General features: G+C 46.4%; 1 protein-coding gene across 6 annotated transcripts in view; it reads right to left on the bottom strand.

The window, feature by feature from the left end:
- Rhobtb1 (Rho related BTB domain containing 1) overlaps positions 1 to 25092 on the bottom strand; it is a 136387-nt gene that overhangs the window by 36778 nt on the left and 74517 nt on the right. For all 6 annotated transcript variants that reach the window (XM_029482899.2, XM_021173633.3, XM_021173636.3 and 3 more), the window contains 2 exons: positions 6358 to 6559; positions 5559 to 5662 (listed from right to left, as the gene is read on the bottom strand). In XM_029482899.2, coding sequence (XP_029338759.1) covers positions 5559 to 5662; positions 6358 to 6549 — 296 coding nt within the window. In that variant the 5' untranslated portion in view covers positions 6550 to 6559. The remainder of the gene's footprint in view (positions 1 to 5558; positions 5663 to 6357; positions 6560 to 25092) is intronic.

The raw sequence follows: 25092 nt of genomic DNA, 5'->3' as shown, positions 1-25092 counted from the left end.
ATCTGATGAGAGACCCTGCCTCGAAGAGTCAGCTGAAAGTGATGGAATGAGGTTCCCAACACCACTCTCAGGCCTCTCTGTGCAAATGCCCACAAACACATTTATGCACACCATTCACACATATACATATGTATGTATACATTTGTGCATACCATACACACATATACACATATGTACACCACACACACATATATACATAAACATTGATCTACACCATACACACATATACATATATATGTGCACATTTATGTACACAACACATACATATTCATGTATGTACACATTTATGCATACCATACACACATATAGTACATAAACATTTATCTACACCATACACACATGTGTATATATATGTACACATGTATACACACCACACACACATATACATACATATTTATACATACCACATACACATATATACATACACATTTATGCACACCACACACACACATTTAAAGCTTTCACAGTTGGCTGCTTAGGGACACATACAAAGAGTCTGATTATCTGCTGCGGGTTAAGGGGACTTCATGAAGCCCTGGAGCATCCCAGCTGGAGAGATGGGAGAATGCTGGTTTTCATTGTCCACACAGACAGTGAGAGACATATGAGACCAGGAGGAGGTGGCCAGAGAGTCTGCCACCTAGCCATGCTGTCAGCCACGAATGAGGAGGGAGTGGCGGGATGTGGGCTTTGCAGTTCTTTGCCAGACCAGGAAGGAAAACTCAGCTCAGCTCCGTCGCAGCTGCCTGACCTTGGCTCTTCCTGTAGCTGCTTCCTCAACTGTGAAATGAGCTTACTTTGCAGGGTCACCACGACAACAAGGCTGCTAGATAGAATATGAAGGACTCTGGGCAGCAGCTCAGGCATCCAGGGCTGCTCAGCTTATGTTGGAGCTGCTGCCAACACCTTTAGCATCACAGGATTTTAGCATCACCTGACCCTGGGGCAGATGAGCCAAGGAAACAGTGACAACTGCAGTTACTTCCATGAGCTTGGCTTGGAGGAGAGGGATCGAGTGTCCCATGTGCCTTCCTAAAGGCACAACTCATCCCATTTGCTGTCCTTTTTCAGATGCCCAGTATCAAAGTGTGACCTATCGTTCTCAGAGATGAGTGATATATCCCTTTAAGGGGCTCTTTGTTGCCAAGAAAAGAACGGCCGGTGACAGTCATGGTTACTATGTATGGTTTTGTTCCTGACATTTGAAAAGATCCAGAGAAGAACTTTAAAAGTTCATCCAAAAGTGGATGGTGCTGGGGAGGCGGGAGGAAGACCCCACCAGCTGTTGTGCTGGGATGGGTGGCTTGCCTTCCTGAGGGCAAAGGCGCCAGAAGGTAAACTGTGGGCAATAACTCCAGTCAACAATTGCACAAATACGGAAGAACAGACAAGTACTTTGCTCTCTAAGGTGGGGTCGTTTTCAGCTGCACCCTGTTTAAAGTGAGATGGAGATGCAACGGAGCCCCCGGAGTCCTGGAGAGCTGCAGGCGAGACTGCCCCTTGAAACACAGGACTGGGAGCGGAGGCAGTTCCTCACCAGTGGCGTGGAGACCACCTGCCTCTTAGGGTTCCCCAGGCAGATGGGTTATCTGGTGTTGGCTGAGATGCCACGTTGTTTGAGATCTAGGAAGACCTTTGATACACTGGAGCTATCTTTTCTAGTTGGGAAAGTAGGGGGCGGGTATAGGGTTAAATAGTAAGCCACGGAGAGCAGTGGCCTTCTGTGTACAGTTAAACCAAGTTAGAAAGTTTTCAAATTCCAGTTGGCCAGCTGCCTGTCCCTGATTCCTACTAGACCTGCTGGATTGTTCTAGAAACCAGACCCTTCTGTGCAGGGAGTACTGGAGGAGTAACATGTGAGCTTCCTTTGTGTTGAGAAGCAGAGAAAGCCAGGACTGAGGTCTCCTGAGGCATCCTGACATGAGTCTGGTTTCTCTCACTGTCTCCCTGGGAATGCAATTAATTATTTTAACAAGGCTCCAAATGCCTTGGCATGCAGGCAGAGTGCCTCAAAGTTTACGGCGGGTTGCTTATCCTGTTGAACTGTGGCTCACACCAAGTACAGTTAAAACATAAGTACAAGCAAAACCAAAACAAACCAAACAAAACAAATGGGTTTAGGGACGGAGACATGCATGGCTCAGTGCACAGGAACACTTCTTATGCGTACAGAGGACCTGAGTTTGGTGCTCTGCTCACAACAATCTGGAACTCCTGTTCTAGTGGAGCCAACATCCTCTTCCGATTTCTGAGTGCTTCTGTACGCGCGTGCACACACACACACACACACACACACACACACACACACACACACACACACATATGCATGCACACACACACCCACCAAAGTAGGTTTCTATACCAAAGTGATTAGCTGAAGTGGCAATTGTGCTTTCTCTTCCGCAAATAAAACAAAAAAGGGAAGCCACTAGGAAGTTAAACAGCTCTCTTATATAGCACGAAAGAGAATTGGCTGAATAGAGAGCATCAAAATGTGCTACCAAATTTTCCCCACAAAGTGTAGCCTTCAGGGCACCGAATCAATATGGCGTCACATAGTAAGCATTTCTAGAAGACGCTGGTGGCAGAGATGGGGTAGGGGTAGGTTTCTAGGTTCTAAGTCTCTCCTGAGGTGAGTGGGGTCTGTGGCAGCAGGCCAGGAGGCTGTGGGCATGGGTAGTGACTGAGGAAGTACAAGGTAAAATCAGGCAGGCAGCAGGAGGGCCCCTTTAGGGTACCAAGGGCCCAAGTAGGTGTGCTTCTTGTTTCTGTTTCAGTGGTAACAGGGTGCAGGTGACAGAATCTATGAGGGTGCTCAGAGCAATGGACCCCGAGCTGGTTGAGGCCCAGGAAAAGAACAGCTTGCTTTGTTGGGAGTGAGAGGACAGGTAACCCTAGCTTGGGGGGCGGGGGTGGGGGTGGGACAGGGCAAGGCCCACTGTACACTTGTGAGGTCGTGGGGCAGTCAAAGTCTCACAAGAGCAAAACACCTATAGCTTCTGCTTAGCTGGCCACGTCACACTGTGTTGTCTCAAACACAAACGTGCATCAGAAGCAGTCGGCTGATCTACTCGGATACCTCGCTGAGCTCATCCGGTGCCTCTTCCTGCCCGGGTACTTCCTTAGGACTGGGATTCTAAAAGTCCTTCATCCCAGTTTTGCCCACCCTTCCTTTCTTCAAAGACTTCATTCCCAACTGATGCTTCTTTAAGACCATAGTTCTAGACCTGCTTGTTTGGGGCATGTAGGTGGGTCTATTTATTCTCTTTTTGTGTGTGTAGAACAATGTGAGGCAAAAAAACCAAAGCAAAACAAGAGAGAAAACCCTTGAGATAACACCAAAAAAAAAAAAAAAAACATTAGTGGGAAAAGAAAAACAAAACAAAACAAAATAAAACAGAACACCTCAAACTCAAACCAAACCCAAACAACATCAAAACCCTTAGGACATTCAAGGAAAAGCGTCTATCTACCTTGCCAGCTACTAGAATGAAACATTCCGTTATGGGGGTGGGGGTGGGGCTTTAAAATCATGATGTTTGATGATGAAATCAGAGAGAAGGCTATTTGAAGTGCTGAGGAAAAGTATCAAGGGATGGCTTCGTCTCGCCCCCCTGCCCCCCAATCTCCCTCAAAAGACATTGATATCGTGGATGGTCTAAATGTTCACGGATCATTTCTAAAAAAGGGCCAGAAACATAAGAGAGGGCTGGGCACAGAGGCGATTCAGCCAGTAAAAACCCTTCTTGCCTTTAAGCCTGATGACCTGAGTTCAATCTCCAGGAGCCATATGGTATAAGAAGAGAGAACCGACTCCCCAAACCTCCACATGGCATGTGGTGACATGCATGCACCCTGCACAGGTATGTGGAGCTGGGCCTGCGCTGGAGTCAGACATGGAGTTGGGGGGTGCTCAATCCCCACGTGCTGACCTATGTGCCCTGGCTAAACTCAGTGGGTCACAAAACAAACCAATGAAGGTTTATGCTGGGAAGGAGTATTTAAAGGAGGGAGGGTGATAGAGCCCATGGGGTTGAGGGTAGTCAGAGCACCTAAGTACACATATAAACTTATCAAAGAGCAAATTAATGAGAAATTACGTTTGCTTCTGCACCCTTCTTTTTGGAGTCTCCTTGAACAGGCCGGTCTAAATCGAAGATTCTCAGCCCCTCCCCCAAGTCATATGAACTTCGCAGGAGCAAGGCAGATGCTTCCAACAGTCTATCTCATTATTTTAGACACACCAATAAAGTTAGCGGGCCTGTTGTTCCAGTACTCAGGAGGCTGAGGCAGGGGGATGGAGCATTCCAGGCTAACATGGCCTATAGGGTGGGACTCCCTCTCAGGAAAGAAATGACACAGAAAATGCCTCAGCTGCTAAAGGCACTTGAGGCCTAGTCCGTGATGTTTGTAGTACCCCCTCCCCCACTCCCCCACTCCCCAGAGTGGGAAGAGACATTCAAGCCTAGCAAATTGTCTCCTGATATCCACACATTTTCCTACTGTATGCATACATACAGATGATTAATTTAAATAATTAATTAAATTTAGAAAAGAAACAAAAGAAATTGAAAGAATCCTTAGGCCATCACTGCTGTTGGCTGCTCTGACTAAAAATAGAGAAGAGAGGCTACAGAGCACGTTAAAAACAAAACTGACCTGTCTCCTGTCACCGGAGGAAGAGCAAGGTTCAAACTTATGGGAGTGGCTTGTCAGGGACCTCCCAGGACAGGAGAGTAGGGAAGCTTCTAGAATATTTATCTTTATTGCTAGTAGGGAGTGTGTCATCTGGCTCTCTGCAGTCACGTGGTGTTGGATGTTAATGAAGGACCATCAAACAATGCTTCCCCAGTCTAACAGAAATGGTACCCATCAATTTACAATGGAGGAGGATTGGGAATCGCCTCCCATAGGAACAGAGTCCTCAGAGAGCCTGTATAGGGCGATAGTGACTAAGACAGTGCTGACTGCCAGCCGAAGGCATTCTGACTTTGTTCCTAACCATGTAAATTTCCTCCCGGGTTTATCTTCCCTTTCTGGGCTTTTCCTTTTCTCTTTGAATGAAAAAACAAAAACAAAAACAAAAACATCCCCAAAATAACAAAAACAAAAAACAAAACCACCAGACATAAATGTTTCCCTTCATTTTGGAACCATGCCCCAAGAAGGGCTTCTTGGATGCTTTTCTTTCTTTCACAAGTGACCTTCAAATTGAAATAAGAAACTTTTTTTTTTCCAGGTAACACGTTCTAAAGGAGAGCCATGGCCATAGATGGAAGTAAACAGTAATGCGACTCTGAACTGGAGGACCAGACGGATACTTGTCTCACAAACCTCTCTGCTTGGCTAAGCTCGGGGTTTCCAAACTGGACTTTCCGAGTGACAAGGGGGACTCTTGTCCTCCTCAGCAGGAAACAACGCTGTCCCTTTATTCCTTTCCTAGACACAGCCCGGCACATTGCAAGACTGCGCCATCTGGTTGCAGCTGATTTCCTAACCCTTTCTGGATAGGGAAAGGAAGCCCCGCAGAACCACCCGTGTCCCCGGCCTTGTTTTACCTGCCATATGCGAACCGCCTGTCTTTGTGGTGATCTCCAAACGTGTCCCAAAGCCTGAGGGAAATGCTCACTTCATCGACGACATCCCTGGACCGCTCCAGGACCTGTAGGAGGCAGAAAGGAAGAGCGTGAGAGGGGAGGAGTGGGCGGGCAGGAGGGAGGGAGGGATATGTTCACGTGTTCTGCAGGAGCATCTCCTCGGGCCTTTCCACCATCTAGTGGGACACAAGACAACTCCTAATTTACCGTCTCCATATGACTCAAACTTCCTTTGCTATTCCACTGCCACACCCTCAGGTTGGTCCTTTGCTTTGCTTCCCCCTTCTTCCCCCCAACCAAACAGGTCACTTCTGCTTTACATTTGCAATATAGCCACCTGCCTTATTTATTTTAATCAGACTAATAAAGAGCAAACAACAGTGATGGCCAAAGTATTCTTTTAAAATTTCCTTCCTTTCTTCTTTCCTTCCTTCCTTCCTTCCTTCCTTCCTTCCTTCCTTCCTTCCTTCCTTCCTTCCTTCCTTCCTTCCTATCTTCTCTTTAGCCCAAGCTAGTCTTAAAATTCTCCATCCTCCTGCCTCAGTTTCTTGAGCACTGGTCTTGGAGGTCTGGGCCACCATCACAGGCCAATTAGTATTTGGTTCAGCCTTTTCTGTCCTTGAGGAGGCAGGGTCTCCTCAAGGACAGCCTTTTCTGTCCTTGAGGAGGAGGACAGCAATCCTGGTCACCTGTAAGGTTCAGCTTTGACGCTGGCCCCGGGAATGGCTGTGAGGCTGAGGAGAAACCTGTTAGACTTTACCTCCTGGCAGACACGGTACTGATCAATGGCCCACACGGTGGGCACGTGGGTGGCCAGTAGCTGGTACTGTGTCAGGGTAGTGTTGCAGGCCCGGGCACAGATGAGGCGCGTCTTCCCTACGGCATTGTCGCCCACGACCACACACTTGATGGTCTCAACGTTGGGTCGTTCGTAGTCCATATCAGAGTCCATTTACAAAGCTCTGTAAGAGGACAGTGGATGCTGTGTTAGAGAGGCCGAGGCTTCCTACAGCAACCCGCAACTGTTTGCCTCTGTCCAGTCACGTCCTTGGAGGTGCCCGGGCACGGGCAAGAAGTTTGGAAGGGAAACTCAAGCTTTCTTTTTATATCTCACACTAGAACAAAAACACCACACTGTTATTTTGACCCTGAACAGTTTACTCCAGCGAACGTGTTATTTTCTCCTGGCTTTTCTCTAGACATAACCTGCCTATTGCAGACCCGTTCAGAGACTGCTGGCATGCAGCCACAGGCTCACTAGCCACACGTGTTAGCCAGCTAGCGATCCTGGTCACCTGTAAGGTTCAGCTTTGACGCCTGGCCTTGGCTGCCACAGTCTTTAAACTGCCCAGTGTTTGGCATTGGGAAGCCACACGCAAATTCATAAAGGCTAAGGTGACGATGACAAAGAAAATCAAAGCAAAGGCTGACAGAACTGCACAATGTGAAGCTCTGGGTCAGATTATGACGTGCTAATGAAATTAACTTGAGTCCATTCACTCACTGTTTATGGTCACTGTATTGACACAACAATGAGTTCTGGGGAGCTCACCAGAGCTAACTATACAAAACAAAACAAACAGACAACAACAACAACAACAAGAGAGAGCATGCCCTTCCCTTCAAGGTTTCCATCAAGGAATCTGGAGCACGGGGTGCAGGCCAACACTACCAGAAAGACAAAGCGTTTGAGAATTCCCTGAAATACCAATGTGTGTGTGTGTGTATGTGTGTGTGTGTGTATGTGTGTGTTCATGCATGTATGAGTGCATGGGTGTGCATTTGTGTGTGTGTGTGTGTGCATATGAGTACATGGGTGTGCATTCCTGTGTGTGTGTGTGCATGTGCATGTGTGTGCATATGTGTATGTGCATGTGTGTGTGAGTGTGTGAAGAAACAGTTGCAGATCCAGTGTGGTGGCTCATAATTCTGGCTTTTGTCTGGTTAAAGGAGGAGGAGTGTAAACTCAAGGCTAGCCTGGGCTGCGTACTAATATTGCGTCTAAACAAAACAAAACCAAACAAAACACAGGAAGAAACCAAAAGAGCAGGGTCTCAAGAGAAAGAAGAAGAGCTGCTGTTGTCACAGCTACGGTTTGTGGAACTGGGCTCTCCACACAGAGGAGAGCAATCATTTTACTGTGGGCAGGAGGCTGTCAGGTTTCTGTGAGTCCTAACTGGCCCTTTGAGGAAGTCTAACCTGAGCAAACTGGTCACTTGGCCAGTTTCAGAGCTGGTAATTATTTTACCAGCTGTGGTTAAAAACAAACAACTCCAAAACCAAAAAAAACAAAAACCAAACCAAACCAAAAACAAAAAAGCAAAAGCAAACAACAACAACAAAAACCCCAAACCGACCCCCCCAACCCTCTTAAAAACATAAAATCCAAAACTGAAACCAAAAGAAAAAAAAAATGTTCAGAGGAAAGAGCCTTATACCTAACTGCCATCCAGTAGAGCTGTTCTCAACTGGCTTGCAGAAAATCATCCTTTACAGGATAAAGTCAACAGACAGAGGGTACCCATCAATGCACAGACTGTCTTCTCACAGTTGGGTCTTGCTTGAAGGTGAAGCCGTTTTGAAAGGGCTGTCTCTCTGAGGACCACAGCGTCGTCACTGGCAGCTGTGAAAGCTGAGGCTAAGGCTGGAGTCTGGCTTTTCAGGAAGGCTTTGAGGGGGCAGGGGTGTGGTTTGGGTCAGGATTTGACTTGTGGTTTGCGTAGGACCAGGAGGCTGAAAATAGACAGCCATTCCCCACTTGCCCATATTCAAAAACAAAAACAAAAACACCCCCAAACATCTTGAGGACAAAAATAAAAGTCCAGTCCTGATGACCAGCCTGGTGTGGTGGCCCCTAAGATTCTGTCTTAAGATTCAATGGCATTTTTATTCCCTTGTCTAACAGAAAGAAATGTGGCAGAAGCTTGCTTTTGTCATTGGATGGACGATTCTTCAGGACCCCCCAGGGATTATCACCTGTGTCGAGAGACCAAAGATAAAATTCCTAAATGGGCCCAATGGCTGGGATAGACTCATGATCAAGACTCATGGGACTCGGTCACCAACATGGTGAGGGTAGAACCTTGGTGCCTGAGATGGAGTGAGTTTGAATCCCAGCTACCCATTTTCCTTTCCCTCGGTGAGGTTTACTTCCTGGGCATCGTTATTTCCCATCTGTTTGGAGGAAATCGTGGCAAAATCCATCTCCTACACTCATTGAGAGCTGAGTAGATTGATATGTAAGTCTTGGGTATGGTCAGGGGATTCTGTGATGAGGAAGACAGGTTCTTTTAGACAACATTAAAAACAGAGTCCTGTAGAAAGCTAACATCAACCTCAGAGGTAAACCCACACACTTAATCCTGACAGAGAACTGGATTTTTCCAAGGGAAGGATTTTTACAAGCACTAACTCAAGGATAATTCACTGGAGATGAAGGAATGTAAACTCAAGATGAGGAGTAGCTGACCTGAATCTGAAAGGAGTCAGAATGGAAGTGTTTGTTTGACACATCCTGGTGAGGTTGCCAAGGGTGTTGGGGTGAAACTGTAAATTGGCTTCATTTGGAAGCCCTGTAACTTTGAAACCAAGGTACATTGCCTTGAACGTCCTGAGAGGTAGAAAAAAAATATATCTGTCTTTGCTGGGGGATTTGATTGCTTTAAAGATAATTTAGAGGAATGTTTGAATTTAGGGACATCACAGGAAACTAAAAAAATATGGAATTGGTTTTGTCAGCTAGCGAACTCATTCTGATAGCTAACTCTGAAGAGGAGCCCCCCCAGTCATGTGGATCACAATATGTTGGTGAAATAAAGAACCATGTTGGTTTTTACATGTGTCTTTGAGGTGGTCAGAAACCCTTAATGTTTCATATTCAGGCTCCTACTGCCAAGATTGTCCTTAATTTTAGGACCTATTTATGTAATTCTAAAAGAAATAAAAAACAGTGAGTATCAGAGGTCAAGATAACACCCATTGCTGGCTTTCTAATCCCAGCAACCTATTTAGGATGGAAGCATCCTGATTCCCATGAACGGGAGGGGATGATGGATAAGACAGAGTGATCAGCAGGGTGGAGTTTTCAGTAAGCAAGGCCGAACTCCCCAGCACCCTGAATATCTCATCCAGAGCACGCAGCTTTCTTATGTATATGAGGATCCAAAAAGTATTGTAAGAATTCAAAACTACAGCCAGAGAGGCAGCTATGCCACCCCAGTACCCCAGCAAGTCAGCAGCTTACAAGTTACACATAAACACCCATTCCTGGAAGCAAGAGCGAAACAAGCTATTTTGACCCCTGTCTCCTTGTAATGGGTTTCGGTCTATTCATATCTACACGTTCAAGGTTGAGCGAGTTCTGGGTGATCGCTGTCTGCTCTCTGATTTTTACTTATTTTCAGTAAATAAAATAGTATCCATTTAGCAGAGTTAATACATTCCACAATGGTAAATCTTGCTCATCTCTGTGAGTACTCTTTTGCCATTAGATAAATATCTGAGAAGATGAGACAGGAAACAGCAGAAACGGCAGATGTAAACCCTGGTGACTCCGTTACTACGTTTCCTCCTTGAACAAACTTGGAAGACCTGGAGGCTAATATGCCTTGAAGCATCTACCCACTCTGTCTGGATGTCAGAAGTGGTGAGTTTACTTGACAGTTGGCAAGTAAATGGGCTGATGTGGTGGTAGCTGGCGATTGAAGAACAGTGGCTCTGGGTGCTGAGTGTCACTTGTTCATGAAATGGACTTTCCTGCTGTGGTTATGGTCCTCATGGTCTCCAGAACCATGTCAGCGGTGTGATCATCCCAGAATTTCCCAACCGTTACTGTCATGATCTGGACCACAGGCCATTCCTCTCTGCTTGCCTCCATCTCTGCTCTATTAGATGTTCTATACTCCAGCCTTGTAGCTTTCTTAGTTCAGGATCTATGGTCCTTATTCCACTCAAATCATTCATTCCTTTGGCTGAGTTTTGGATACTGCTGTCATCAGGAACCCTTACCCCTCCAATCTCAAATGCCATAGCGCACCCCTCAGTGTGGCATTTCTATCTTTAAAGCCAGCACTTCATGATGTGAGGCAGTACTGCAGTGTCCCCAGCAGCAGGAGCAATCCATTTCCCTTCTTCTTGAACTTGGGCTAACCTTGCTGTGGAATGAGTTCAGGTACTAGGGTCCTGCAGGTCCATCATGCTACTGGGACACTGTCCTGAGGACATCAGCTAAGGCTGCTAGCCCAGCCTGAGCCCAAGAACCATCAAATTAGTCCTGCAGGGGCTATACCCAAGGTTATGCAGATCTTCCAGCTTCACTGACCCTCCAAGTAGAAGGAGTCTTGTGAATGAGCCAGGTGAGACCCACAGGACAAGTGCGCCTGTGCTCGGAGTGATGGAATCTTGAAAAAGAACAGGTCCTTAGAGTCCTAAAGACAGCAGGCTTGGTGTGTATGTGTGTGTGTGTGTGTGTGTGTGTGTGTGTGTGTGACTTGTTATCCAGCAGCAGTTACCAGGAACACACTTGTTATGAAAACTGCCAGAACTCTGATGCTAGTACCACTACTATGTCAGAATGCCTGACCAAAACCAAACAAAACCATCAAACAAAAAACCAAAACAGCAGCAGCAGCAACAACAACAACAGCAGCAGCAGCAACAACAACAACAACAACAACAACAACAACAACAACAACAGCAACACCAACAAATCCATCTCAAGGAAGGAAGGAAGGGCTTATTTTGAATCACGGTTTAAGAGGATAGTCAGTCACAGTGGAGAAGGCATGACTGCAGTGGCAGCTGGACACATTGTATCAGAGAGAGAAAGAGATGAATGCTGGCCCTCATTGTATTATCAGTTAAGGAGAGGAGAGAGAGAGAGAGAGAGAATCAGAGAGAGAGAGAGAGAGAGAGAGAGAGAGAGAGAGAGAAACGAGAAAGGCTGGTTCTCAGCTCACTTTCTGCTTTCTATTCTGAGACTCCAGCCCATCCATAGAATGGAGGCTGCCTAAGTTTTCACGTGGGTCTTTTCAACCTAAGAGCCATGCTCAGAGGGAGATTCTAAAACCTGTCAGGATGGCAATCAACATAAATTGGATAAATCGGCAATTTTTGGCCTTCCTTGGACGCTGGATCTTTTCCACACAGTGTTGGTGGACCGTGACAACTCTTCCTCTTGGTGAGACCACTTTATGCTTCCTGCATGGCGTACATCATATGGAGAGCAACAGCCTCGGATAGCCATGTCTTAGTCCCTCTGAATGTATTTTGTTCCATAGTGTGGAACACTTAGAGCCACAGAAGAAACGAAGGTGGCTCATTTTTGAACCCGAGGTAAGCTCTGTGTGCTTTTGTTTTGTTTTGTTATTTTGAGAAACGTCTCTAGAGTTCAGCTGTGTGCTAATGTACAACACATTTCTGCATAGCCCTGCATAGCCTGCACATTGCTGCCTAGACCTGGCTGTCCTGGAACTCACTCTCAAGACCAGGCTGGCCTCAAACTCAAGAGATCTGCCTGCCTCTGCCTCCTGAGTGCTGGGATTAAAGTCACGTGCCACCCAACGTGGCTTCAAGGATGCTTTACATGTGACAGAAGCAAATGGGAGATCCTTGGCAGGAGAGAACTACAAAGTTGCTTTTCTGCTTGCCTTGAGGAGAAAGGAAAAGGGCAGGAGACCTAGGAGCACAGGTAAGCTCTGTAAACCAGAGAGGATAAGGAGCCGTTCTCTTCACCAGCCTTTAGAAGGACGGAACCTGACAGTGCTTTAAACTGAAAGACTCCCACTTCAGACCTTGGTGGGTTAGTGTGTGCTGTTTCCTGTCACTGACTGTTTGGTAGTTTGTTACAGCATCAGCAGACATTAACACTGTGTTCCTCCCCCCTCCCCCACCATGGCTTCCCTGTGTTCTAAGTGCTCTTTGGGACCAGACTGGGGTCCAACTGAGCACTTTACAGGTCTCAATCCCTCTTATCCCCTTCCCCTTACATCTTGTTTGCCTGTCAAGGTCTATTTATTCCTTACAACTGTTTTTAGACATCACCTCTACAAGATTTCCCAACTACCATTCTTTTCCATGGACCAGTTTCCTCTGCTCCCTGACCATCAGATGCTGAGAGCTAAGGTAGTCTAAGTTTTTATTTCTTCTTAGTTGAAGCTTACACCTTCCAAACGCCCACCTCTTTAACTCAATAACTTACATCTCTAGAATTTAGCTGTGTGCTAATGTGCAATATACTTCTTCCATAAGCCTTTCTTTAGTGTGCCCTCTTGTAAAAGTAATTCTTATTCGCCAGATGTAATGGTCATCTCTGAGGCTGCCTCTGTTGACCTAGGCCTAGTCCTGGAAGTTTGTAGACTCTGTACAATCTTATCTATGCCTAGAATGGTTTTAGCCTATGGTATGAGACTTGCTGATGAATAAGCTCATCTTGGCTGTCTGGTTCAACTCAGCTCTTCTGGCTGAAGCTCTTCTCCAAGCTGACTGATTCAATCTGGCTTCTCTTGGCTTCTCCTGAATGCTTCTCCTGAATTGTTTCTGTTTGACTGCAAACTAATTGTAGCAATCTGTTCTATTCTTCTGGCTCCTTCTCATTCTCTGCCTCCTTCTGTCTTCACCTGTGACTAGCTTGTTCTCTCTGCAACCTGTGTCTGTAAGACGATGCTGGTAAATTGGCTGTCCTTCCTTCTCCCTGCACCGCTCTCTCTTAAGTAGCCTCTCTTTTACCCTCTGTTCTTGTGAGAGTTGGGCAGATCCTATTCTGCCAAACCTTTCTCTGATTCGTCACTTTGTCTGCCACTCAATTAGACATCACTTTCAAACATGGGTGCTTCCTTTTACAAACTAACTTCACCTTCATTGTTTGGGATTAAAGGTGAGTACTAAGAGTGTGTCTGTATTCCAGCCAGAGGGATAAAAGGAGTGTGGCAAGGCTGAACCACATCACATCCCAACTAGAAACAAGAAACATTTTTTTTTTCTAGTAAACCACATAATCTCAGAGTTCACAGTGTGATCAAATATTCTGCAACACCCTCTGGTCCTCTCCCTCTCCCTCTCCCTCTCCTCCTCCCCCTCCCTCCCCCCATCTCTCTCTGTCAGCCATGGGCAAAACAACAACTATGTGACCTCAGCTCCTCTGCTATCTACTTAAAGTCATTCTTCCTAGGGCAGTTACCTTGCCCACCCTAAGTTTTTGATATGATAGTTTCTGTGGTGCCTAATCTCTTCCTATAAAACAGGCTCCCAAGCAACCATGACCACCATAGTCTTAGAGTCTAGGTTCCATGATTCCAAATTGAGAGGAAATCCCAAGGTGGGCCTGTTTGCTTCCAAAAGGTGCAGCTCAGTGTCTGGTCACATAATGAGTTCAGATGAGGCCACGAGACTCCTCAACCATTAAGAAACGCAGACCTTAGGGAGTGTGGGGTTCATTGAAGACATTCAACTATGGGCTCCTTCACTAATTTGGAGCAACCACTATTGGGGTGTGATAGCTCTCTCATTATGACTTCCTCTGTCTCTCCTGAAACTGTTTTTCTGGGAGTAGCATACCTAGAAGCAGACTTTGAAGCTGTCGGCCCTGTGCACAGGTAAGTTCCTGTGAGAAACAAACAACCCTTAAGAATTCATTTAGAGTGAGGCAGTGGTGGCACACACCTTTAGTCCCAGCACTTGGGAGGTAGAGGCAGGCAGATTTCTGAGTTCAAGACCAGCCTGGTTTACAGAGTGAGTTCCAGGACAGCCAGGACTATACAGTGAAACCCTGTCTCGAAAAACAAACAAACAATCGTTTAGGTCAACAGCCAGCAAAAATACCAGCAGAGCAAAGAGTCTGGTATTTGCGGAGTCTGTTCTGAAGAACAACTAGGGACATTCTATTATTGACAAGCACAGAAGGGAAAGGCCAGAAGTTGCACAATTGTGGCTGCAGACAGCTTGGCTTCCATGCTGCAGAGGGTGCCAGGCTGGATTCTTGGGCTGACTTGTATATAAGATGAACATCTTTGCTGCACCAGAGAATGGGTTCAGCGTTGAGAGAAGGGGCATTCAGGGCCAGACTGGATCTTCCAGGCAAGGCTGCTCAAGTGGGCTATCTCCAGGGTAAGAGTCATCAAAGCCAGCAGAACTGTCACCTCTATCTACAGTATTTTAAGTTCAGTGAACTGTTTTGATGAGAAAAAAAAAATAATTAAATAACATTATGCTCTCTAGAGGCCTCTGGGGACCTGGGAAACCCAGGGCTGTCTCTTGGGAATCAAGTGGAGCTTTTTAACACATTTGCTCAAGGCCCTTCCTTGAGTCCCACGATAATAGCAAGGCTGTGTTTTCCTTTTTTTTTTTTTTCTTTATAACTTCAAGGTCAGCGTGGGAGATGAGACAGCAATGGAGATAGACTCCACCTTCTACCTCAGCCACACTGAAGTTACCATCTCTGAAGAAAAAAAAAAAGAAAGAAAAAGAAAGGGCTTTAAAAAAAAAAAACTTAACAGACACTGGTGGCACATGCCTTTAATCCCAGCACTTGGGAGGCAGAAGCAGGTGGATTTCTGAGTTTGAGGCCAGCCTGGTCTACAGAGTGAGTTCCAAGACAGCCAGAGCTACACAGATAAACCCTGTCTCAAAAAACCAAAAAACCAAAAAAACCAAAAAACCAAAAACTTAAAAGATGGTGAGATGGCTCACTGGGTCAAGGGGGCTTGCTGCCAAGCCTGATGACCTGAGTTCAATTCCTTGGTTGAATGTGGTGAAAGGAGAGAGCAGACTCTTGAAACTTGCACTCTGATATTTACACTTGAGTTATGGCATGTACATGTGACTCTCTCTCTTTCTCTCTCTCTCTCTCTCTCTCTCTCACACACACACACACACAGACACACACACACACACACACACTAAAAAAATGTATGAAAATGCTGAGCTTTGGTAGTGTACACCTGTAAATTCTACCACATGGGAGGCTGAAGCAGGAGGATGTCAGCTTTGAGACCAGCCTAGGCTACACACAGACCCTGTCCTACCCCCTCAAGCCTGAAATTCCAGACTAGATCTAACCAGCCCAACGAGGCTGTGTGTTACAGGTGCACTGGCCCACTTTCTCTTACAAGTAGGCCATGGAACAGTCCCTTGAAGACTCTGCTTATACCGTGGCTCATCCTCACCCATCTGTGGAAACTGTTTTCTACTTCTGGGTCTCAGGAAAGCCAACCACAGAACCTGTATGTAGGCCTGTGCATATATAAGAGAGACTGGGTTAAGGGTCAGGATTGTTATGCTGGACTTCAGAGTCACAAAATGGTACAGATGTGCTGGGTTCCTTGGAGACTGTGAAAGGATATGTGTATGTGTGTGTGGGGGGGGAGGGGGGCTGGAGTGTAGGCCTGCAGAAGAGGCCTCTAGGAAGGGGCTCCGTGTTCTTGCTGCCTGGTGTCGAGGGGCTCCAAGTCACCAGGCAGAAAGCTCAGGAGCTCTCCAGACGACAGAGCCAGGGGAATCCAGTGTGATGGGTGGACGCAGGCCGGCTTCTTTCCTCCACAGTCCAGAGACTGGAGTTACTTCAGAGGCCGTGAGAAGAGAGTAGTGTTTCCACAGAAGGACAGTAGGTTCTGGTGGGTTTCCAAAAGGTGCCACTGGTATCACAAGGCTGCCACAAGAACAGGCAGGAGAAGAGGCAAGGGGAATGATAGTGACACACAGGACCTCTCTGTCCAGGCGTAATCCACAGACACAGCCAAGTAGATAGGCCCCCAGTTGCATCTTGAAAGAAGGTGCATTTGCAAGGCCTGTCCTTCTACACTGCCTTCTGGGGTGTTTATCATATGTCAACTTATAAGACAGATAATTATATTTCTATGTATTATTCTGCTTATATCCTATCAGAATTATACATTTATTATTATTATTATTATTATTATTATTATTATTATTATTATTATTGGATAGGGTATCATATAGTCTAAGCTGGCCCTCACCTCGATACATAGCCAAGGATGGCCTGGAACTTCTGACTCTCGTACTTCTACCTCCTCCATGCCGGATTTATGCCAGATTAAACCAAGGGCTTTATGCACACTGGGCAAGCAGTCTACTAACTGAGACATTTTTCCAGCCCTGAGATAACCATTTTCTATTGGTCAGAATTTTGTTTTTAAATCTTTAAATATTTACACAGTACTTTGCCCACGTGCACCTTCCAGTAAGTGTTGAGTCGGACACAGAAATGTAACCACCCTAGTCTCCCTAGGAAACCTTGCACCTAGGGCCAGCATAGCGCTCATGTGTGGCTGCTTCTGCTGATGGATTAGTACGCCCAGTGGCTTTGGGAGTAGCGTGTGGTTTAAGCCTGTGGTGGGTGAGAGGAACGCTGTAAGGGACATCTGCTGTGGTCCATCATGAGAGCAGAGCCTCGGCAGGTGGCCTCACACCCACTACTGCCTCTCAGTGAGGAGGGCATCTGTTACCATGGGAACCGCGAGGACCAAGAGCAGGCCCTTCCACCAAATGGGAATTCAAGGGCTAGAGAAGAGTGTCAACAGATCCAGGCGGGAGGCACTAAGGCATTTATTTGGTTGGGAACAATAAAAGAACTTGGCCGATTAGTGTGCTCTAACACCTATCATCAATTTTTGAATCATACATATATATATGCATGCATATATACATATGTATACACATATAATATATATTATATATAATTGATATGTATTCCCAGTCCCTTATGGACATTAGCAGTCCAACTCAAAAGGTTTCCAATTCCTTTGCGTGAGTCATTACCTGGCTAGAAAAGAGAAAGAGGCAGATGGACCAATGAGATATGGAGATTGGTTTGGAACAGACATGGAAGCCATGACATAAGGCGCCATTAGCTGCATCTGACAACAGTATTAGAAAGCAGGCTGAGGAGTAGCCACGTGCCAGCAACTGAAGGACACTTGCCAAGTCTCTTCCATGGAGCCAAGCAAGGAATACACTCATGGCCCGTGGCCTGTCCATTTCCAAAGGGAAAGGGTTGGTTCCTGCCATCAGCTCCATGTTCTCCGATGCTCATAACCATAACGCAGTCGTTATCACCTGGAACGTGGCTGGAAAAATGGATTGTGGGGCCAGTGGGGGGCCTCTGAGGGACGGACATGTTGTCCTGAGCCTGGAGCATCCCCACGGCCTCTTGAAGAAGAGAGATCTGAGGACTGCACAGGGATTTCTCTCTTAGCCTAGCTAACCTCTGGGCTTTCTGTCTGGATCAGTGGCTCTTCCTTTAATTACTTATGGGAACTGCCCCCAACCATCAAATTATTTTCATTGCTAACTCATGACTGTAACTGAATCGTGATGCAAATATATGTGTTTTCTGATGGTCTTAGGCAGTGTGATGGTTTGTATGTATATGCTCAGCCCAGGGAGTGGCACTATTAGAAGGTGTGGTCATGTAAGAGTGGGTGTGGCCCGGATAGAGTGGGTATGGCCTTGCTGGAGTGGGTGTGGCCTTGCTGGAGTGGGTGTGGCCTTGTTAGGTGTGACCTTGTTAGAGTAGGTCTGTCACTGTACTGTGGGCTTTAAGATCCTCATTCTAGCTGCCTGGGAATAGGGGGCGCTTTCAGGTGTCAGTGATTCCTCCGAGCTGAGATGCCGCTCCCTTGTCCTGGTCTCACCCCTAGTCTCTCTCCCCAGCTCATTAACTTCTGTCTTCTCGGGAACTGGATGGCTGCTGGAGACTCTGGCAGAGCCAAGGCCAACCAGAGAGATTTAGCATCTACTCCAGCCCTCAGCCATCTGGATACTTTTATTTAATGGATGGAGGAAGACTCACGGGGCTTGTAACAAACCCTGGAGTGGATATTCTATGAGAAATAACAGGAGAGAAGAAAATTAAAGATGTGGCTGGGAGAAACGAGGATAAAATAAATACGTGTGCACAGACAGCAAATGTCGGCCACGTAGGGAGTGAAGACAAGAGACTCGAAGGCAGCCCAAGACTACCGTAAGGGGTTTCATGTTGAGAACAAAACAAAACAAAATCATACAAGAAACATGGGTAGTGGCAAACAGCAGAAGTCAGACCATGGCAGGACTACCGATGGGGTGGAGGAAGGATACCAGAAACCCTCTACACACAGACCTGAAGGTCGAATGAAAGGCCTGGACGTCAAAACGCACCTCCCAGGTAGTGTTTGTTCTGAAGAATTGCGGGGAGCAAAGAGTGACTGAGAGACCAGAAGTGAGGAGGGCAAGCCAGGTGTGGTGCCACGAGTGAAGGATGGTAGCACTTGGGAAATGAAGGGAGGTTGACAGGCCAGTTGGGCTATGTAATGAGAGTGGGGAAAAAGAAGTCAGCTGGCCTAATCTGTTTGAATCAGGCCGCAGATGGACAAACCTATCTCTGATAACCCAGAAGGTGGGAAAGGGCAGTTCCTACCAAGAACATCAAAGCAATAACAAATCTTAATAAATCAAAGAGCACCGTGGTGCACAGGAAGGGAACTGTGAGTTCAAGAAAAAGCTCACAGAAGTCACTGAAGCATGCAGGCTGGGGGGAAAAAAGCAGCTAATCAACGTCAGAGTAAGAGGGTGATCGGGAAAGACCATCAGAGTCGTGCTTTGTGTGATGAACATCCAGGTTGATGGGCGTCCTGGGTCGGCTCAACTCTACAGGAGCCAGCAAACCTTCCTTCAAGTGTTTGTATCCCCACACGGGATAATAAGAGTTAGCTACTCCCTTCGCACCCTACCTCCCAGTACACAACCTATAAACTAAATATTTGGCCACAAACACATTAATAAAAGCCTCTGAAGGAGGAGCTTGACAACTACAGCCACTTGGACTCTTAGACACAAAGACTCTTCCTGAACTGTCCAGCTGGGGAACTGCCTCTTTCAATGTCCAACACTTTGGAGAAGATGTCTCTATCATGTCTTGATTAAGAATGACAGAAGTCGGGGTCTGAGGGGATGGCTTCCTTGGTGAGGGTTTGCTGCTTAGCCAGGAAGATCTGCATTCGATCTCCAGCACCCACAAAAGCTCGATCCCCTGCACCCATCAAAAGCTCAGGGCTCAGCATGAGTGCTCGTCATCTGGGCACTAGAAGGGTGGAGGAGGCAGGAAGATTCTTGGGGCTTCCCAGATTAGCAGACCCTGCAAGCCCCAGGTTCAGTGAGACCTGGAGTCAAAAGGAATATGATTGACAAGGACAGCTGAGGTCAACTGGGTTCCACACATGAATATATACTCATGTACGCACATATGCACGTACACACAATCTGTCAAGCAAGCAAGCACGCACTCATGCCACAACTCTATGCAAATCTATAACAACTGGAGAGAGTTAACAAAGGTGCTTTCTGTGTGATTCTGGGCATTTTCTTTCTTTCCTTCCTTCCTTTCCTCCCTCCCTCCCTCCCTCCTTCCCTCCCTCCCTCCCTCCCTCCCTCCCTCCCTCCTTCCTTCCTTATCTCTCTTCCTCCATCTCTCCTTCCTTCCTCCCTCCCTCCCTCCCTCCCTTCCTCCCTCCCTCCCTCCCTCCCTCCCTCCCTCCCTTCCTTCCTTCCTTCCTTCCTTCCTTCCTTCCTTATCTCTCTTCCTCCCTCAGTCCATCCCTTCCTTCCTTCCTTCCTCCCTCCCTCTCTCTCTTCCTTCCTTCCTTATCTCTCTTCGTCCCTCAGTCCATCCCTTCCTTCCTCCCTCCCTCCCTCCCTCCCTCCCTCCCTCCCTCCCTCCCTTCCTTCCTTCCTTCCTTCCTTCTTTCCTTCCTTCCTTCCTTCCTTCCTTCCTTCCTTCCTTCCTTCCTTCCTTCCCTCCCTCCTCACCACCCTGACCTCCCTTCTCTTTTACTGTGCAGCTCTGGCTGGCCTGGAACTCACAGCAATGCTCCTGCATCTGCCTCTGCCTCTTGACTGCTGGAATTAAAGGCATTCACCACCACAGTCAGCATGAGCCTATTTCTAAATACAAGTCTTTATTTCCTTTATCAATTGGGGATACGCCCCTTCGAGAGGTTGTTTCAAATTAGACCATGCCTGGGAAGTACTTGAGTCATTCATGCCCGAGATCAAGAGCATACTTAGGAAGCCCAATCTGGGACTATTGATAAAGGTGTGTTTCTGCCACTATACAGGAAAAACAAAAATTCAAGGGAACATAGTAGGGTGAGGGAGCACACATAGTAGGGCCCATGATCAGAAGCATAACTGAGAGTTCTATCAAATGCACTGGAGGCAAAGCCTACAAGCAGGGGCCTCTTCCTTTCCTTCCATGGAGTCCCCCCACCTCAGTGAGGTGTCATGGCCTGCCGCAACACACAAGGGATTCTACAGAGAACTGCACTGTGTAATGTGTGAGCCTCACAGCAAATCTCTGAAAACCTTCTCAGAGTGCTTCTCGCTAGGGCTCCCCCTTTCCTGGCACCCACACGAGTGTCTCTCTGCCTACCGGGCCCTCTGTCTTTCCTTGCGATATCCTTCTTTTCCTCCTCCATGGGTGGTCATCACAGCTCGCTTGCTTCCGGCCCTTCCCATCATCCATTACGTAAGACCCCATACCAACTCAATGGGTCTTCCTTGAGCTCCAGCCTTGTTAGTGAGCGGCGGGTGACGTTCACATATGACAACTTAAAATGTGGTAATGTGGAAACTGTGTCCCTGGCATCTTGGAAAAACAACACCGACTTCTTCCATTCCAACAACATGGAACGTGGACCAGAAGGAAACAATGAGCAGACAGCAGCAGCTGCTGCTGACTGAAGCGTCAATAGTTCATTCCCAGCATATTCTTCTGTGTGTGTGTGTGTGTGTGTAGACCAGAGGTTGACATTTGCTGTCCTTTGTGATTCTTCTTTATTTATTGAGGCAGGGTCTCTTGAGGAACCTGGAGTTCACCAGTGTGGCTAGACCAGCTTGCCCCGAGGGATCCCTGTCTCTGTCTGCCGACTGTGGGGGCCATTGGGCCTGCCTGGCTTTTAATGTGGGTGCGGGGTATTCTAATTCCCATCCTCATGCTTGTGTGGCAGGCACCATACACGCCAAGACATCTCCCAGGTTCCCCATCCTGACACTTTCTACTTAATGTGACCTAACTGAAAATTGGGACCAAATTCACATGCCACAAGTCTTACTAATTTACAATGTATAATTTACTGTTTTTTGAATGTCCCCAAAGTTAGACAATGACATTCATTTGTAATGGCAGCATGTCAGCCCCCAAAGAAATCTTGGCATCATATCAGCTTGGCCTAACTGACGCTTGTCCCCGCCTTGACTGCCGCTCATCTTTCTGTTGATGGCTTTGACTGCTCATAGCAATGGAGTCTTGCAGTCTGGAGTCTCTATCTCTCTTCTTCCCCTCAGCAAATGGTTTCAAGTTAATTTGTGTTATAGCTGGCAGCAGTACTCCATTCTTCATTCTTCTATGGCAGAATGGTTCTTTTGACTTGTATTGCTTTTATTTCTTTTGGTTGTTTTTCTGAAATAGGCTCTACTTATGTAGTCCTGGCTGCCTGGAACTCCCTGTGTAGACCTAAGTTGTCTTGAAGTCCCAGAGGTCCACGTGCCTCTGCCACTACTAGTGCTGGGATTGAAGGTGTGGGCTACCATGCTCAGGGCACATAGCTTTTATAAAGGAGAATATTTCAGGATTTAAAAATATAAGGACTATATAAGTGTAGCCATATATTGCTAATTATACTGAGTGTGCCTATACAAACCAGTTATGAAATTATTGCTATTGTTTTTAGTGGTATGTGTGTGGTGCATATGTGTGTGGTGTGTGTATGTGTGGTATATGTGTATGTGTGGTATATGTCTATTTATGTGTGTGTATGTGTGTGTTGTATGTGTGTATAGTATGTGTGTATCTGTGTATGGTATATGTGTTTTTTTGTGTGTGGTGTATGTATATGTGTGCATGTATATGTATGTATATATGTGTATGTGTGTGCAATGTATGTCTGGTGTGTATGATACAGTGTGTGTGTATGTATATGGTATGTGTGCATATGTGTGTGGTATGTATATGTGTGTGGTGTGTGTATGTGTGGTATATGTGTATGTGTGGTATATGTCTATTTATGTGTGTGTTGTATGTGTGTATAGTATGTGTGTATCTGTGTATGGTATATGTGTTTTTTTGTGTGTGGTGTATGTATATGTGTGCATGTATATGTATGTATATATGTGTATGTGTGTGCAGTGTATGTCTGGTGTGTATGATACAGTGTGTGTGTATGTATATGGTATGTGTGCATATGTGTGTGGTATGTATATGTGTGTAGTATATGTCCCTATGTGCAAGTGTTTGTATGAAAAAGTGTAGGCTAGAGGAGGATTTGTGTGTCCTGGCCTATGACTCTCTCTCCCTTCTTTCTTTTAGACAGGGTCTCACTGACACTGGGGACAGGCTGGTGGCTGGCAATCCCAAAGACCCCTCCTGTTTCCATAGCCATAGGACTAAAGTTACAGGCATAGAGGCCCATGCTCACTTTTACATGGGGGTCCTAGGATGTGAACTCATGTCCTCATGTATATATAGCAAATGATCTTTCCCACTGAGCCATTGCTCCAGCTCCTAAAAGTTTATTATTATTGTTGCTGTTGTTATTATTATCATCATCATTATTATTTTTATGTATATGAGCATCTTGCCTCTGTGTGTCTGGTCTTTTGGAGGATAGAAAAGGTTGTCATTTCTCCTGGAACTGGAGTTACAGACAGTGAGCTGCGATGTTAGGCGCTGGGAATTGAACTCAGGTCCTTGGCAGAGAATGAGTGGTAATTGCTCCTAACCTCTGGGCCACCTCTCTAGACCCCGAAAAATTATTTTTGAAGATGCTTAAGCTTTGAAAACACATTTGTAAACCGTAGCCAGCCAGTTTCCCTCTGACCCAGGCTTTCAAATGGAAAAGCAAAACAAAACAAAAACCCCTAGAAATCAAAATGATGCTGTGCTGAATACCAGACAGAGAAATGAAACTAAATAAAATAGAGCGCCAAGGCCACTCAGAGCAAACACACACACACACACACACACACACACACACACACACACACACACCACACACACACACACACACACACACACACACTTCTATTTCTAGCAGAAGAGGAAAAATTCTTGGCTTTGAATGTTTGAGCACCCAAAAAGAATATTTATGCTAACAGAAATGAGCAAGTTGAAGACATTAGAAAGCAAACGTATTCTACAGAAATCAATCGGCAGCCACGCTATTTTAAGCATGGGTCAGCGGTGTGACAGAGCCTGACATTCGTTAGGACAAAAGCAACTCTGAATTCCCCAGTTGGTGGGCTGTGCGCATGCTTGTGTTTCTGAAGTCACAGGCTTCTGAAGTCACAGGCGTATACTGACGCCAGCTCCTGAATGCCATTCATTCTACACTATTATCCTTACTGGGAAGGGGTGACTTGCATGAGTGTTCAGATCCCTGAATGACAGAGTCCTCCCTGAAACTGATACTAGTTAGCTCAGATAAGGTGATAGTCCCGGGAAGAGTCAGGGTCTGTGGATAAAAAGTTCCACCTCAGATGTGGGATTTATCACTTCTATAAGGTGGGGTGGAACAACAGATGCAGGCAGGTATTGATGGCGTGTTCTTGTTGGTTTTTAAATTTTATTTTTGACATTTGTATGTGAGTGGTGTGTCTGTGTGCATGTGCCCCGTGTCTGCACATGTGCACACACAGAGGCCCGAGGCCAGGGGCCCCGTGTCTTTCTCAGCCGCTTCCCATCTTGTACTTTGAGGCAGGGTCTCTGAGGGAAAGTGGAGTTCAAAGACTGGCTCAGTCAGTGAGTCCACCAGGAACCTACCTGTCCACCACACCCTATCCCAAAACTGAGGTGGCAGGATCCCCATCTTAATACTGGAAGTTGAACCACAGCACCCAGCTTGATGTGTGGACCTTGGAGATCTAAACTCAGGGCTTCATGCTTATTATGGCAAGTATTTCAGCAACTGAGCCAAATTCCTAGTTCCCTACAACTTGCTTTGTTAATTAATTAATTAATTAATTTAGAGAACAGGCATCATGTAACCTAGGCTAGTCTGTAACTGATATGCAGCTGAGGATAACCTTAAACTTCTGAATCTCCCGCCTCCACATCCGTACCTGCCTGGTGTTCTGGCCCTTGACCTACCTAGCTGTACCATCTGTGCTTTTCCCTGGGTGCTTTATATGTATTATACTCGGGTTGTTGTTCTCACAAATGCCTTACAGAGCTATGGTGTGTGGCTGAGCTGGGGCCCAGAGCAGGCTGGGAAAACTTGGTCAAGGGTTAACAGTAGCAATGTGGGTCCGTTCTTGATAGGGAGACATGGGGGCTGTTAGTGCTCTCCTGAGAAAGCAAGAATTCAAACAGGAAGTGATGAATAAGGCAGGTGTGAAGACAACTCTGTGAGTGTGTGTGTGTGTGTGTGTGTGAGCTCTGGGAGTGTGTGTCTGAACTCTGTGAGTGTGTGTGTGTGAACTCTGTGAGTGTGTGTGTGTGAACTCTGCG

Source organism: Mus caroli, unplaced genomic scaffold, assembly GCF_978045245.1.
Source record: "Mus caroli unplaced genomic scaffold, Mus_caroli_1 scaffold_9, whole genome shotgun sequence".
In the NCBI taxonomy this organism is placed as follows: Eukaryota; Metazoa; Chordata; class Mammalia; order Rodentia; family Muridae; genus Mus; species Mus caroli.
Note: the sequence above shows the minus strand (reverse complement) of the source record. Positions and strands in the feature narration are given on the sequence as shown.